The 14,654-nt window shown below is 38.7% G+C and overlaps 2 protein-coding genes across 9 annotated transcripts; one reads left to right on the top strand and one right to left on the bottom strand.

Annotated features, from left to right (window-relative positions):
- Window positions 1-2,950: 2,950 nt before the first annotated feature.
- LOC120949649 (uncharacterized) lies at window positions 2,951-5,717 on the top strand. Of its 2 annotated transcripts, none has more exons than XM_040367082.2 (4): window positions 2,951-3,509; window positions 3,582-3,996; window positions 4,111-4,418; window positions 4,474-5,717. In XM_040367082.2, the coding sequence occupies exons 1-4, from the start codon at window positions 3,329-3,331 to the stop codon at window positions 5,661-5,663; spliced, it is 2,094 nt and encodes a 697-aa protein (XP_040223016.2). In that variant the 5' UTR covers window positions 2,951-3,328; the 3' UTR covers window positions 5,664-5,717. The 2 variants fall into 2 exon arrangements, with proteins under 2 accessions (XP_040223016.2, XP_040223014.2); XM_040367080.2 differs by having other exon boundaries at window positions 2,952-3,509; window positions 3,579-3,996.
- Window positions 4,757-10,636, bottom strand: LOC120961181 (filamentous hemagglutinin-like). 7 transcript variants are annotated; one of them, XM_049609747.1, is made up of 14 exons: window positions 8,472-10,606; window positions 8,154-8,264; window positions 7,955-8,062; window positions 7,842-7,895; window positions 7,728-7,781; window positions 7,555-7,668; window positions 7,383-7,496; window positions 7,211-7,324; window positions 7,039-7,152; window positions 6,926-6,979; window positions 6,804-6,851; window positions 6,690-6,746; window positions 6,453-6,509; window positions 4,757-6,387 (listed from the first exon to the last, which is right to left on the bottom strand). In XM_049609747.1, the coding sequence occupies exons 2-14, from the start codon at window positions 8,260-8,262 to the stop codon at window positions 5,852-5,854; spliced, it is 1,533 nt and encodes a 510-aa protein (XP_049465704.1). In that variant the 5' UTR covers window positions 8,263-8,264; window positions 8,472-10,606; the 3' UTR covers window positions 4,757-5,851. The 7 variants fall into 7 exon arrangements, with proteins under 7 accessions (XP_049465704.1, XP_049465705.1, XP_049465708.1 ...); XM_049609748.1 differs by having other exon boundaries at window positions 8,647-10,606; XM_049609751.1 differs by lacking the exon at window positions 7,211-7,324 and having other exon boundaries at window positions 8,472-10,614.
- Between the last annotated feature and the right edge of the window lie 4,018 nt (window positions 10,637-14,654).

The following is a 14,654-nucleotide window of genomic DNA, read 5'->3' as shown; positions in this document are numbered from 1 at the left end:
GCTCGCTCACTAGCCACATTGATTTCTCACGACTCTCTCGTTTCAGTTTCGAAGCAACGACTGCCTTGACAATCACACTAAAGCAGTCTCGTCGAGATGCAACGGACCTATGTGGTTGATGACTTTCCAAGTGTGCAGTTTGATGGAAAAACTTAGGAATTTAAGTACTATCTATGTTTACGTTACAAATGTCAAATGTTCCTCAAATGTTTACGTTACAAGAACATTCAAGTTGTTTTTTTACATTTTATAGCCGTTGGCTGTGCAACTAAGTATTATATGTGTTAATAAACAGACGAAGATCGTTACGTTTTAAACAGTGGCTAAATGCTCAATGTATAATTCTCACCTTGTACAAAACATAAATAACAACATAGTGAAATATTTGACATATACACCATATTTCACGACGAAATCAATGCAACAATCAAAATGAGATTAGTTTTACAAAATGCAAAATAGTTAATAATATTACGATATTGATATGCTGACTTAAACATACTAAGGGTTTCTAAGTTCCAACTTGTGGAAAAAATGCGACGGCCGAGATCCTATAATACGGTTTAAGCAAAGACTTACTAAATGCCAAGTATTATTTGAAAAACAGTATAAGCACGGTAGTGCGCACTTGATTGAGTGCGGATTATCGAATGACGTTTTGACGTTTTTTTTTTAAACTTTTTTATTTTTGTCGCGGTTCATGAGTTAATTGTTACATTACATACATTTTCATTATGAACAATGAAAGCTTTTAATTTAATAAATAGAAAGATATTTACAGTAGAACGTCGATTATCCGGGGACGGATTAACCGGCGGGCGGCTTAACCGTGCGCATGAATTTGACAGTTGGTCTATAAAAAATATTCTAGTGATTAATCGATTGGTTTAAGGTGAATTCTTACTAAAACCAGTTAATTTTATAATTTTTATATGAATTTGACATTTGTTGTGTCATTATCCGTGAAAATTGTTCGACGTTCGACGTAACAAAAATCACTAAGCTTAAGTGTGTACCTAACACAGTTAAGTTTGTATTACTATGTTTTCTTCATTGTACAGATTTTATTTCGAATCAATTCCATCTGCCAAACATCCGCCGGTTGAACTGTTCGAACATGTTTAAAAATAAATAACATTCTGTGCTCAACCATTCCCCGTCGAAGAAAATCTCACTGCTATATTCATACATAATTACATCATTTTTATTTCCCACCCGGATAATCGATGTTCTACTGTAGTTCACTACTTTTGACCGAACACTGTTCACCTCATGATTTTGTTTGTTAAAAGTGTGGATTATCGAGATGCGAGTTATCGATCGTGCGGATTTCTTAATGTATACTGCAGTGAATACTACATGTATAACCTATTTTTGTGTATAATGGCGTTTGTATGCAAAACTCTGCTTTTGAAAAAATCACACACATCTAACGACATATTCAGAAAAAAAATTACAGTTTTTATTGTTGCATAGAACAAGGTCTTTGAAAGAGAACAAATGGGTTGATGCGTTTATAGTAAATTGACAGAAAGCTATGGGAAAATTTTGACAGTTAAATTGAACTCATTAAATTGAAATTGAATTGTTTAGTGATGGACGTTGCTATGGAGTGAATGAGAGTTTTGTTCAGCATTTTGCACTCATTTCCTTATAGAATATTATATTATATGAATTAGAATCTAATTAGAATATTACAAAACTGATACAAACTAAGGATCTCATTTATCATTCGTCGCCGGATTATAAGCAAAGGACGGTATGCATATTGTACCAGTATGTGCCGATTAGATATTTCATTTTACTCTCAGTGTTTAATTGAAAGTAAATAGGACTTTTTTAACCCAGTTGGAACATATACTGTGCTGTTTTATGTCTGTTAAACTTTTCGTTACAGTACATTTTTGATTGAAACAAATATTGATAGGATTTTTTAAATTCAAATTGCCAAATAATTTCCGTTTTGATCGAATGTTAAAAACTATTTCAAAAGGTTTAAAACTGTTATATTCAGTCAATATCACATCAAATAATTCACAAAGCAACTAAAATCGCCCCTTCTTGCAAAATTACACAAAAATTTGTGATATTTTGGCTAGAAATCACGACATTCGAAATTCGAGATACGCGGTATTTTGCGATCGTTTTCGGTACCCATTAACCATTCGAAAATACCACTAGACACTACAGAGTTTCACAAAAAATTGATTGCCTACTTGACTATCGCTGCAAATTTTCGCCGTATGTTTGAACAGCTGTCACATTTATGCGCACGGTTAAGCCGCCCGACGGTTAATCCGCCCCCGGATAATCGATAGTCTACTGTATATACGGACGTCACACGAGGCGTAAACTCAAAAAGTTTACGCTTGATTTGTATGGGAGAGCGTAAACTTTCTGTCAAAATATTATAGGATTGTATGGCCCAAATTCAGTTTACGCCAAAGTTTACGCTTTGTGTGACGTCCGTAATACGCTTTTAACCACGAAAAACATCATTATTTCATACAAAATACATGGCTTACCCGGGTAGGCGGTTGTACTTGTGAAGGACATATAAACTTAAATAATTTAAAAAAATATTCAAACATTTTTGATATTTTTTTTTGCACATGGCTAGAAAACATCTTTTCTGAAGCATTTTAAAAATTTGAAGTCGATACGATTTCTAAATCCAAAGTTATTTTGGAATAAAGATGCGAAACTTATCTGGGTAAGCGGTCGTGCACATGATGGTTAACGTATATTCATTTGAAATATGTGGACAACTTTTGAAGCTTATTTTGTTCGAAGTGTCACGTCACGCTTCTGCAGAGCAAAATAACAATTTTACACAAATATCTCTTAAGTTTTCTAAGTATTTTCATCAAAATTTAGGGAAACAAAACCCGGATGTTTTTTATTTACAATAACACGCGTTATTTTTCGGCCGGAGAGTTCATTCCTTAAAAAAATCGAGTAGATAGCATTACACCGTGTAAAAAGGCATTCAGATTTTGCTGTCACGCTGTCTAATGCAATGGACGGCACACCAGCAGCACCGAAGCTGTCAAAACACAGATTTGTGAGCCTTTCTGTCTGAAACAGTGTCGAAATCCAACAAAATCATACACTTTTCAGAGCTTTGTGCAAAGTCCGATAGGTGACGCTACTGAGAAACTTGGCAGCAAGGGAAGAGGGAGAATATGTTTGGAAGAGAAGAAGGAAAAAATCAAAACATTTTTCGTAGCGTCTTTTGCATGTTTGTGGTTCGCAGCTTCGTGGCGTCTTTCGCAGCATTTTAGCAACCTTGTACGCATTTGTGTTGATATTTAAGTTAGTTTTCTTTATGAAAATGGACTCAAATGAGAAAAAACTCTCGGTTATAAACAAATTGTGTGGCAAAAATCGCCATTTGCAGGCTCTGCGTAAGTCTGGCGTTTTATACCGAAGAGCCGCAAAACTGTTAAAGCAGTATAAAGAATCGGTGGAAGATATTGTGAATGTGGTATCGCCATCAGAACTACAAGGTAAGTATTCTAATGTAACAGCTATTAAGTTTACAGTTCTATAATTAGCATTTCTTGTTGGCTTTGTAGCAGCGTCGACTTCACCGGAGCTGTTCGATGGCGAGAATACCGATATGGCATCATCAGTTGATCCCGAACTCATGCTTTTTCAAGAAACTCAGGATTTGGAACTGAACCTAAGTGAATCGGAAGATGAAGCATCGATGGACGACGATCAGGACATAGCATCTGAGGACGATGAAAACGATCCTGACTACACCAAAATGACAAGCGAAGAGGGCTTACGGTATTGGGCGCTAGCTCGATCAGAATCGCACGCATCTTTAAAAAGTTTGTTAAAATATCTTCGAGCCAACACAGATCTCCGTGTGCCTAAAGATCCAAGGACATTGCTGCGGACACGACGAAATCCTGCTATCCTTTCGTCCATAGGAAATGGCAAATTTTGGTATAATGGAATACGCCACTGCTTGACAAGTGAAATGCGGTAAGTAAATCTACATTGCTTATGAATACGAATATATGCATTTGTTTAGAAGGCTCCCGAAAAGCTGATGTGAGAATACTAAGTAATAATTTAAATAACCTTCTCTTTTAAAAGAAAACATACTGCAGTGCCACAGACGCTTCAGTACGATCTTAACATCGATGGCCTTCCTCTTCATACGCGATCTAAAACACAGTTCTGGCCAATTTTGTTGAAGATTGTTGACCAGCCGGATTGGCCAGTGATGATCGTGGCTATCTATTGCGGACCAACAAAACCGGAAAGTAATGAGCTTTATCTGCGGCAGCTAGTCGATGAGATAAATTTATTATCGAGCACTGGACTGATGGTGGGAGAAAATGCCATCACGTTAAAATTACGAGCCATCATCGCAGATACACCAGCACGAGCTTTCATTAAAGGTAAAATATAAGCATTTATGACAGGTAAAATTTTCTAAATGTTATTTCTTTGCAGGTGTCCAAGGTCATACTGGAAGACACTCCTGTTTAAAATGTTGCTGTGAAGGAGAATCGGTGTCACAACGAATGGTCTTTTTGGATACGTCTGCGGCAAAGCGCACTCACAAAGGATTTTTAGATGGAGATTATATTCTGCATTGTACGGGGTCTACGCCGTTGATTGATTTGGACGAATTTGACATCATTCTGGATATGATTGTTGTTGATCGTCTCCATCAAATAGACATTGGTCTTACAAAAAAATTACTTCACATTTGGTACATGGGAGTGTTAAAAGAATGGAAAAGATGGAATCGCCAGCAACGTGAAGAATTTAAACAAAGACTCCTAAAACAAAAACTCCCCTTTGAAACGAACCAAAAAATGCGCCCGATTGACGACCTAGCATATTGGAAAGGATCAGATTGCAAAACGTTTCTCCATTACGTGGCTCCCGTAGTATTGGAAGGATTGTTGAGTGAGCAGGAATATAAGCATTTTATGCTTTATTTCTGTGCTATAACGATATTTTCATCGACCGAACATAAAGAACACTGGAAAGCTGCTGGTACTATGCTAAAAACTTTTGTAGAAACATTTGCCGATGTATATCATAAAAAAGCTGTTACGTCCAATGTACATAGTCTAATCCACCTCGAAGAAGAAGTAGAGCGGTTTGGTCCTCTGGACTATCACTCAACATATGCATATGAACGCAAGCTAGGAAATATAAAAAACAGGCTCATTAGAACTAACTATAGATGTTTAGAACAGGCAATTCGTAGAATATCGGAATTTGAAAATTTTACAGGAGCTCAACAAAACGATCAACCATTTCGTCAGCCGTTTTATACGCAAAGAGGGCAAACTATTACTATGAATGTGAGGAAAAATTTAAAGCTGCGAAATGATGATGTCAACGATTTATTTATGACCAACAAAAACGTAATTTTAAAATTTGTTTCAGTAAGACAAGAGCAGGATAAGTTGATGATAGTTGGAAAAATGTTTTCCCGTATTTTCGAATATTTTGACGAGCACATTTCTTCCACAAAGCTACATATATACTCTGTTTATAAAGATGATTTGAAAAATGACGAGGTTTTATTAGAATGCTCCGATGTCAAACTTAAATTTGCTAGAACTATCAAAGAAGCTGATGGAAATATGGTATTATTTCCATTATTAAATACACTCAATGACTAATACAAAATAACTTGATGAGTGAATAATAAAAACTATTATAACTTGTTAACAAAACATCGATTTCATTTATTTTGTACTGCATTGTATTGTATATATAAGAGTTCTAAGATATCACATGAATTAAGAGGCGAAATTCAATGAAGTGTAAAGTCAAAGGCTTTTAAACCTCAATTAAACTTAAAGATTCCTCAACTATTTGTTTGGTTGCATTCCTGCCGGCTTAGATAGTATGTAGCGTATCTCAATTTAAGGATGAAGAAATCTGCAACTTCACGGTCCCCTACTTTGGAAAGTTCAGTACTTCCTACAGTTTTAAACAAGTCTATTATTCCTTTATAATTTGACAAAGTGTACATTGCTCTTTTTCCTCTTCCACTCCATGTCAGAAGGCAAAGAAATTTGGGTGTAAATAACGCTTTGAGCAGTTTCGACATCCTTTTTGTACTTATTGGCACGTTAATGTACCTTTGAACCCATGCAACAAACGTAGTTTTATACTGATCATCGTTTTTAAGTCGCTCGTCAAGTTCAGTCAATGCTTCGCCACTGTCGATGGTATCAAACTCGAAATTTTCCAACACTTTTGGATCAACATTCGTTTGATTGGTCTGTGACGAGATTTGATTATACAGTGAAGCAAAAGTCGCTTCCATTCCGGCCATGCGTCGAAACATTGGTTCCATGAAACTATCCCTTTGTTCCTGGAATACGCTAGTAACTTCATCTAAAATCACAAATAAAAAACAAATTACCATATATTCAAGTCACCCTTCGGACCCATATAAGTACCACGAATAAGCTGTCGTAATATGTTCTTGGTGATTAAGAATGGAGTATCGTCGGGATCTGAAATAAATATGGAAGAACAAACCAAATATTAAAAATAAAACAAATATATTTAACACATGCCTTATTTGGTTTTTTGTTTCTACGCTCTGAATATGTTTGCTCATAATAAGTTGTATTGGCTGCTGTACAACAAGTTAATTAGGTCTATGAACTAAATTTTAATTCTTTTTCACTCACCAAGCAAACCACCAGATAGTTCGGTATTAACCATTTGCAGACTCGGTTTGCTCGGACCTATAAAATGAGATAGATTACCACAATTATAATTAAAACATGTTTCAATTTGCTTACCCGGAGTAGCGTAAGATGTTTTGGAATGCTGTTTTAGTTTGCTATACTCTGAATGGAAAACATATTATTTGTCACGAATGTAACGAACTCATATTTAAAGAAGGTGTCGTCAATTAACCTACCCATAATATCTCCTGACGTTTCCAAAGACGTTTGTTGGATTGATTTACTATAACCTATGCAGGAAGAATATGGTCATTACAAAGCGTACGAAATTGGTTAAAATAAAACTTACTCGGCGTAGCTCCAGCAGTCTTTAAAAAAATAGTTTGCTGTGTTTGTGTAACGGGATGTGGCTTTCCAGCAGACTTTTTAACATCTAATGGCTGTTGTACAGGTTTGCTAGTACCTGCAGAAAAGATAACGATTATTAAAAAGGTTTAGGGAAGGGTGTTCATGAATCTCACTTGGAGTAGCTCCAGCAGTCTTTAAAAAAATAGTTTGCTGTGTTTGTGTAACGGGATGTGGCTTTCCAGCAGACTTTTTAACATCTAATGGCTGTTGTACAGGTTTGCTAGTACCTGCAAAAAAGATAACGATTATTAAAAAGGTTTAGGGAAGGGTGTTCATGAATCTCACTTGGAGTAGCTCCAGCAGTCTTTAAAAAAATAGTTTGCTGTGTTTGTGTAACGGGATGTGGCTTTCCAGCAGACTTTTTAACATCTAATGGCTGTTGTACAGGTTTGCTAGTACCTGCAAAAAAGATAACGATTATTAAAAAGGTTGAGGGAAGGGTGTTCATGAATCTCACTTGGAGTAGCTCCAGCAGTCTTTAAAAAAATAGTTTGCTGTGTATGTGTGACGGGATCTGGTTTTCCAGCGGACTTTTTAACATCTAATGGCTGTTGTACAGGTTTGGTAGTACCTGCGAAAAAGATAACGATTATTTCAAAAGGTTGAGGGAAGGGTGTTCATGAATCTTACATGGAGTAGCTCCAGCAGTTTTTAAAAAAATAGTTTGCTGTGTTTGTGTGGAGCCTGTAAGAAAAAAAGTACTGTTAATAACGAAGTAACATAAAGGATCTTGAAATAACTCACTCGGATTAGCATCTAATGGTTTCGCACATACAGTTTGATCCAGATTGACAGCACCTGCATGGAAACGATAAAATTACTCATGAACGTAAGAACGAATTCTCCATTACACTCACCACAAATAGTGCCACGAATTTCTAGTTTTTGTCCATTTGGAAAAACAATATAATTCTTCATTGTCCCAGATGGTTGCTCTTTTTGCTGCTTTTTAGCGTTTCCAGAATCTGTATAAAAGCAACATCGAAGCAACATAACGCAAATTAATTACAAAGTTTAAGAATGGTGAAAATCGAACTATAACATTTAAATACATACCAAGTGTTGTTTCTTCTTCTTCTTCAAAATTTCTTAGCATGCTTAAGGACCGCTTACCAGGATTCCCATTTTCGTCTACGATGCTTACGTTTTTGTTTTTGTTTTCCATATCTGTGAACAATAATGAAACATTACCATCGCATCATGAAAGTGGTAAACACAATATTAATTTCTATATGTAGCAACGTAACACACTCGTATTCGATCCAGACCAATAGATAAATGAGAACGCCGACTGTAGCGAAAGGCCCTACTTGATGTCGTCGATGAATCGAATACCAGCAGCGCCACGGTAAGTTTAATTGAAAAAAGTCTAACCTCTCTCTCTCTTCTCTCACACAGGCCAAGTATCAAAAGAGTACGAGAGTACACGATGGCATACGAATACACACAACACGCAATGGCACACAACGGGAGCACACGGTGGAATACCAATACACAACAACAACACGAAATGAAATGGTACACAAGTGTGGGGGACAATATCACCTACTTTTTTTTAGCCAAACGATCCACAGTCAAATAGGGCTTCTTTCACCCACATTTTTGACAGCAAGCGCTCCCCCGCCCTTCGTTATGAATGTCAATTTGGACTGTTTTTCCACACTCACTCCACACTCACAGTGAGGGCTCAGATGACACTCGGGTGAGCCTGAATTTTGACACTGGTGCTGCTGGTGCACCAACACACAGAGTGACCAGAAATACCGATTTATCTGTATTCCTACCGATTTTTTACATGCCTACCGATTCACAGATGACCGCCCTAAAACTACCGATTTTCCATTTATCCTACCGAAAATCACAGATATTTGATTTTTCAGTCGTTTAAGCTCAATCTGTGGCGCTTGGGATGCTATTTCAAGGATTGTTAACCACATTTGTTACTTAACGCGCTGATGCACGTTTGTTTGCCTGGCACTTTTTATCCGTTAAAATTTAATGTTCATAATAAGTAGAAAATGTCAGTTGCGTGGATTCCGAAAATTTCTCGTCAAAGAAAGTCATTTAAATTTGAATTTGAATCTCGCTGTCGGCGGTTAAAGCTTACCTGACAGACAAAGAGAATGAAATTTTCAGGCGAGGGGAAGGTAGAAACATACGGTGGGGTCCGGCCCAAGATCGGATCCGAAGTCCGTTGTTTTGGGCTGATAATTAATGAATGGCGGATGGAGCGCTACCACAGGGAGAATGCGCTCTCTTGCTCATTCTTCTTCTTCATTTGGCCCAACAGTCGCTGCCGGTCAAGGCCTGCCTGTACCCACTAGTGAAGTGGGCTTGGCTTTCAGTGACTTATTGGTACCATAGCAGAATAGTCAATCCTACCTATAGGGGGTCGGTCTATTCGGGGCTTGAACCCACGACGGGCATGTTATTAAGTCGTTCGAGTTGACGACTGTGCCACCAGACCGGCGCTCTCTTGCATGCCTTTAAAATATACGAGGCGCTCTCACTGAAAAGAACGCTCGCTCGCGCTGTTTCATTGTATTTTCCTCATACCCCTTCCTTTCCGTTTCTTCCCGAACAAGCTGCACTAGTGCGAGCGAGACACCGATACCACCATGCCGCTGCGAGAACACCAAACTGAGATGGCAGGCTGAAAGTGAACGCACACATTCACACATGTGTAAATGTGTGAGTGCAAAAACTGTGTGGAAACCAAAACACGCTCGCGGCTCTGCGTAATTCCGTGTATTTCCAACCGTCTCCCCCTGCGTCTACATGCCCCTCGTCTGAAAGTCGCACACTTTTTCATTCTCTTTGCTAGCAGGATAATCATTAAAATAATTGATTAAATTTAAATTGTTGCGTTCTGAACAGTGCTCCTGCCGAAATCTGCCAATATAATCTGGCCACACTGGTCCGCAGGTCAGGCGAGCTTTTTGGCAGCCACCGTCGCAAAACCGTCGCAAAACGTCAAAACCGGCGTCACATGTACTGCAAACCGACGTCGCCAGCGAGCGAAACTCGCAACGATTTCGAGGCGCTGGCGACGGTCGTTTTTGACGTTTTGCGACGGTTGTTGACCTTTCGAGCGAGCTTTTGCCCTGCGGTCCAGTGTGGCCAAATTATATTGGCAGATTTCGGCAGGAGCACTGTTAAGAACGCAACCATTTAACCATCTTGTGTACGACCAAAAAACATTACGTAATCGTACAACCGCCTACCCGGATAGGCCATACAATTTGTATGGAAGAATGATGTTTTTGTGATTAAAAGAGTATGACTGGTATTATTTAATCCGTTCGTAGCGGGAACGTACGACGCTCACATGAAATTCTAGGGATGGCAACACATTTCTTGCGCCCGGTCCTACAACGCCGCGGTGAATAACTGTAGCAACGATCTAGTACGTTAGGAAAATGAGTGTCGGAACGTACGCCGCCGCTACGAACGGATTCAATAATACCAGCCTATATCTTTTGAATTTGTAGTAAGATTTGAATGAAAACTGTCTTATAGGTTCATAATAATGTTTTATAACATATCGTAAAATTAGAATTTTAAAAATCCTATCAATATTTTTTTTATCAAAAATGTGCAGTAACTCCAACACCCCAACCGGCCTTGCCGCATGTTTTAAGTGGATGCTTATGTCTTTTTCTTTTCTTTCAAATGTTGTATTACAGTTGTGTACAGTTAAATTTTATTGCATGATGTGTTACAATATTTTGAAATTAACACTGAAATCATCTCGTTTAAAATGATACCAACCATTACAGGCAAACGAAATATAATTGGCTGAAAGTTAACACATATATTCATACTTTTGTCATAGTGTTACCACCGACAAACCGACGTGAAACTGGCGTTACAAAAGTGTCCCACACGAAAGTACTGTCATTTACCAGTGAGGCGATCACTTCTGTCAAAGTAAGCTCTGTTCACTGCTGCTTCGATGTAAACAATTTTTCTAAATACAAATTGCGAAGGAAGTGTGAGGCAAGATTTTGTGAGAATTTTTGGACAAAACACCCAGGAAAATCATTTTATAAGTTTCCAAATCAATGCAAAAGATGTGAGAAGTACATAAAACAATACGCATTGGAATTTGCGAAGAAAAACAAAAAGGGGATTTAGCAGTTTCTTCTCTGTGTCAGTGTAGTAAGCGAATCATTATAGAGATGGCGCTAGTGTTTAACGTATTTTCATTTGAAATCAGGAGACAACTTTTGAAGCTCATTTTCAAGGTGTATGGATTTATGGAGGTGAAGTGCTTCAGAGCAAATTGACATTTCACGACTTGACATAACAATACTGGGGGCTCCGGTATTAAAATCGGGGAGGGCTGGAGGGGGGTATAGAAAATTGTATGCGATTTGACATAACAATACTCAAGGATGGCGCCCGGAAAACGCGCTAACAATTCACCTCCTTAATAAAGACACCTTGCTCATTTTGTTCGAAGTGTCACGTCGGTTTGTCGGTGATTGTATGATAGCGTATAAAACGAATCTATCATCTCGCAAGTGTAGAATATAACACCCGATGTGATTGTGTGATTGTTGAACAATGTTCAAAACTTATCGATTTTTTTATAGATTCCTTTCAACATTATTTACTCAGCTAATTATGGATATTCCTGTTTTAAAAAATATTTAAAATGATTGTTTTGGTGCAATCTGTAAAAACCGGATCCGGAGCCGTGAACGTGGAGTAGTTGGTGCGGAGCCGGCTCCGGAGCAGCTGGAGCGGAGTCAGCTTCGGAGCCGTGGGTGCAGAGCCGGCTCCGTTGGATTGGAGTGGAGGAGGTTCCGAAGTTGTCTGGAGCCGGTCGGAGCCAGTTTTTAATAAAACAGATTTTTGTGTTTCGGACTGGTTCACAATTGAGGATACTAAAGGACACACGCAGCTCTTCTGTATCAATCACTATATTCTATTATAAATAATATACAGTAGAACGTCGATTATCCGGGGGCGGATTAACCGGCGGGCGGCTTACCCGGCGCTCTAGCACCAATCGAACACGACATCGAACATGAAAAATGTATGGGATTTGACATGTTTGTCTTGTTTGTTTGTTTGTGTCTGACAGTGCACCTTCATATGATTATATGGGTTTGTTCGTGTCGGATGTCGTATTCGATTGCTGCTAGAGCGCCGCCTTAACCGTGCGCATAAATGTGACAGCTGTTCAAACATACAGTGAACATTTACTGCGATAGTCAAGTGGGCAACCAGTTTTTTGTGCAGCTCTGTAGTGTCTAGTGGTGTTTTCGAAATTTATTTTTGTTCATGAACAGTTGTTCATGAACAACAACCTATAGTTATTGATTATAATAATATTCTACTAACGATTTATCGATTGATTCAAGGTGAATTAATCATAAAACTAGTGGATTATTTAATTTTTATATGAATTTGACATTTCTTAGACCATTATCCGCGCAAATCGATTAACCGGCAAACGCCCGGTCCCGAGCTGCCCGGATAATCGACGTTCCACTGTATATGCTACAAGACTGTTGTGTGTGTCGGGTCGCAGCCTATGATCGAGTGCGAACCCTCGGTAGCCCGATCGCTCCCGAAGCCCTTAACGGCCATTCGGACGTCAGATGCTGTCAGTTCCACGACAGCATCGAGTCGCGGTTACACTGTACTGTTTCTGTACACAACACAGATGAGTATATTTTATAGATCGTCAACATATATGTTTATACAACAAGCAAAACAATTGAAAAATGTATATAACTTTTGAAAGAAACGTAAGTAAAACTTATAAAAAGACTATTCATCTACTTAAAACATGCAGCAAGGCCGATATGGGTGTTGGAGTTCGGCTCGTGTCTGTGCTCCATCGGATGCGATTTTATCGGAAGGCCTGTCAAAATTTTATATGAGATTTGACAGATAACGTCGGACGTGCGATTTCGTCGTACGACGGAATCAAAAATTTTTGATTTCGTCGGACGCCGCATCCGATTTTATCTGTCAAACTAAATGTGTGGTGTTTTGTAGGAACAATCTCAACTTGATTTTTCATAATCGTTTTATTATTAAAATCATCCCAATAATCGCAATATTATACGAAAAAGCGTTTGACAGCACGTGCGATAAAATCGCATGCGATGGAGCACAGACACGTGCCTTACTGCACATTTTTGATAAAAAAAATTGATAGGATTTTTAAAATTCTAATTTTACAACGATATGTTATAAAACATTATTATGAACCTATAAGACAGTTTTCATTCAAATCTTACTACAAATTCAAAAGATATAGGCTGGTATTATTGAATCCGTTGCTACAGTTATTTACCGCGGCGTTGTAGGACCGTGTTCAAGAAATGTGTTGCCATCCCTAGAATTTCATGTGAGCGTCGTACGTTCCCGCTACGAACGGATTAAATAATACCAGTCATACTCTTTTAATCACAAAAACATCATTCTTCCATACAAATTGTATGGCCTACCCGGGTAGGGGGTTGTAAGATTACGTAATGTTTTTTGGTCGTACACAAGACGGTTAAATGGTTGCGTTCTTAACAGTGCTCCTGCCGAAATCTGCCAATATAATCTGGTCACACTGGACCGCAGGGCAAAAGCTCGCTCGAAAGGTCAACAACCGTCGCAAAACGTCAAAAACGACCGTCGCCAGCGCCTCGAAATCGTTGCGAGTTTCGCTCGCTGGCGACGTCGGTTTGCAGGACATGTGACGCCGGTTTTGACGTTTTGCGACGATTTTGCGACGGTGGCCGCCAAAAAGCTCGCCTTGCCCTGTGGGCAAAGTGACCAGAAATACCGATGTATATATATTTGGGTTTAAAGGAAAAAATCTCAATTTTTTGTAATCATTGAACGATGAAACTCAGCCAAACAATCAAATCAATCTAAATAATCCAGCGAAAATCAAATTACAGCACGGACGATAAAATCGTATCCAATGGAACACTGCAGTGGCCAAGGTGTAATAAATGACAAGGTTAAGTTGTTTAGAGCAAAATGACATTTCTCGACTTGACATTTCTCTTCCGGGGGCTCCGGTATAAAAATCGGGGAGGGCTGGTGCGGGGTAATGAAATTTGTATGCAGAGAGTGACAGATGCCCCCCACAATGTCGCCCAGCAAAAGCGATAAAAATCAACCTTCTAAATACATTATCCTTGGCAGTGGCCCTAAGCGGTCGCGTGGAGCCCCAAGAAAAAGAACTTGCCACCACTGAGAAAAAGGAATTAGCATCTTAGTTATTCTTTGGTTTAGAATTCCTAGTACCATTTTCAGATCAACACTTCAGAAAGACCTTCATTTGTGTTACCGCTGAACCAAATCTAATCCATATCCTAAGTAAAGGATGCATATTCTTTTGAAATGGAACTTTAATTTTGCGCATTAGTACCCCCCCCCCCCCCCCCCATCACGCTCAACACTTCTTTCGCTTTCACTTCTTTCAACTCGAGTTAAGTTTCGAGTTTTAACCTACCGAAAACTACCGATAAAATTTTGATGCGCCTACCGAAAACCGCCAAAATAATCTGGCCACACTGCGGTGCAATTATTGAC

The sequence above is a fragment of the Anopheles coluzzii genome, chromosome 3 (assembly GCF_943734685.1).
Source record: "Anopheles coluzzii chromosome 3, AcolN3, whole genome shotgun sequence".
NCBI lineage: Eukaryota > Metazoa > Arthropoda > Insecta > Diptera > Culicidae > Anopheles > Anopheles coluzzii.
Note: the sequence above shows the minus strand (reverse complement) of the source record. Positions and strands in the feature narration are given on the sequence as shown.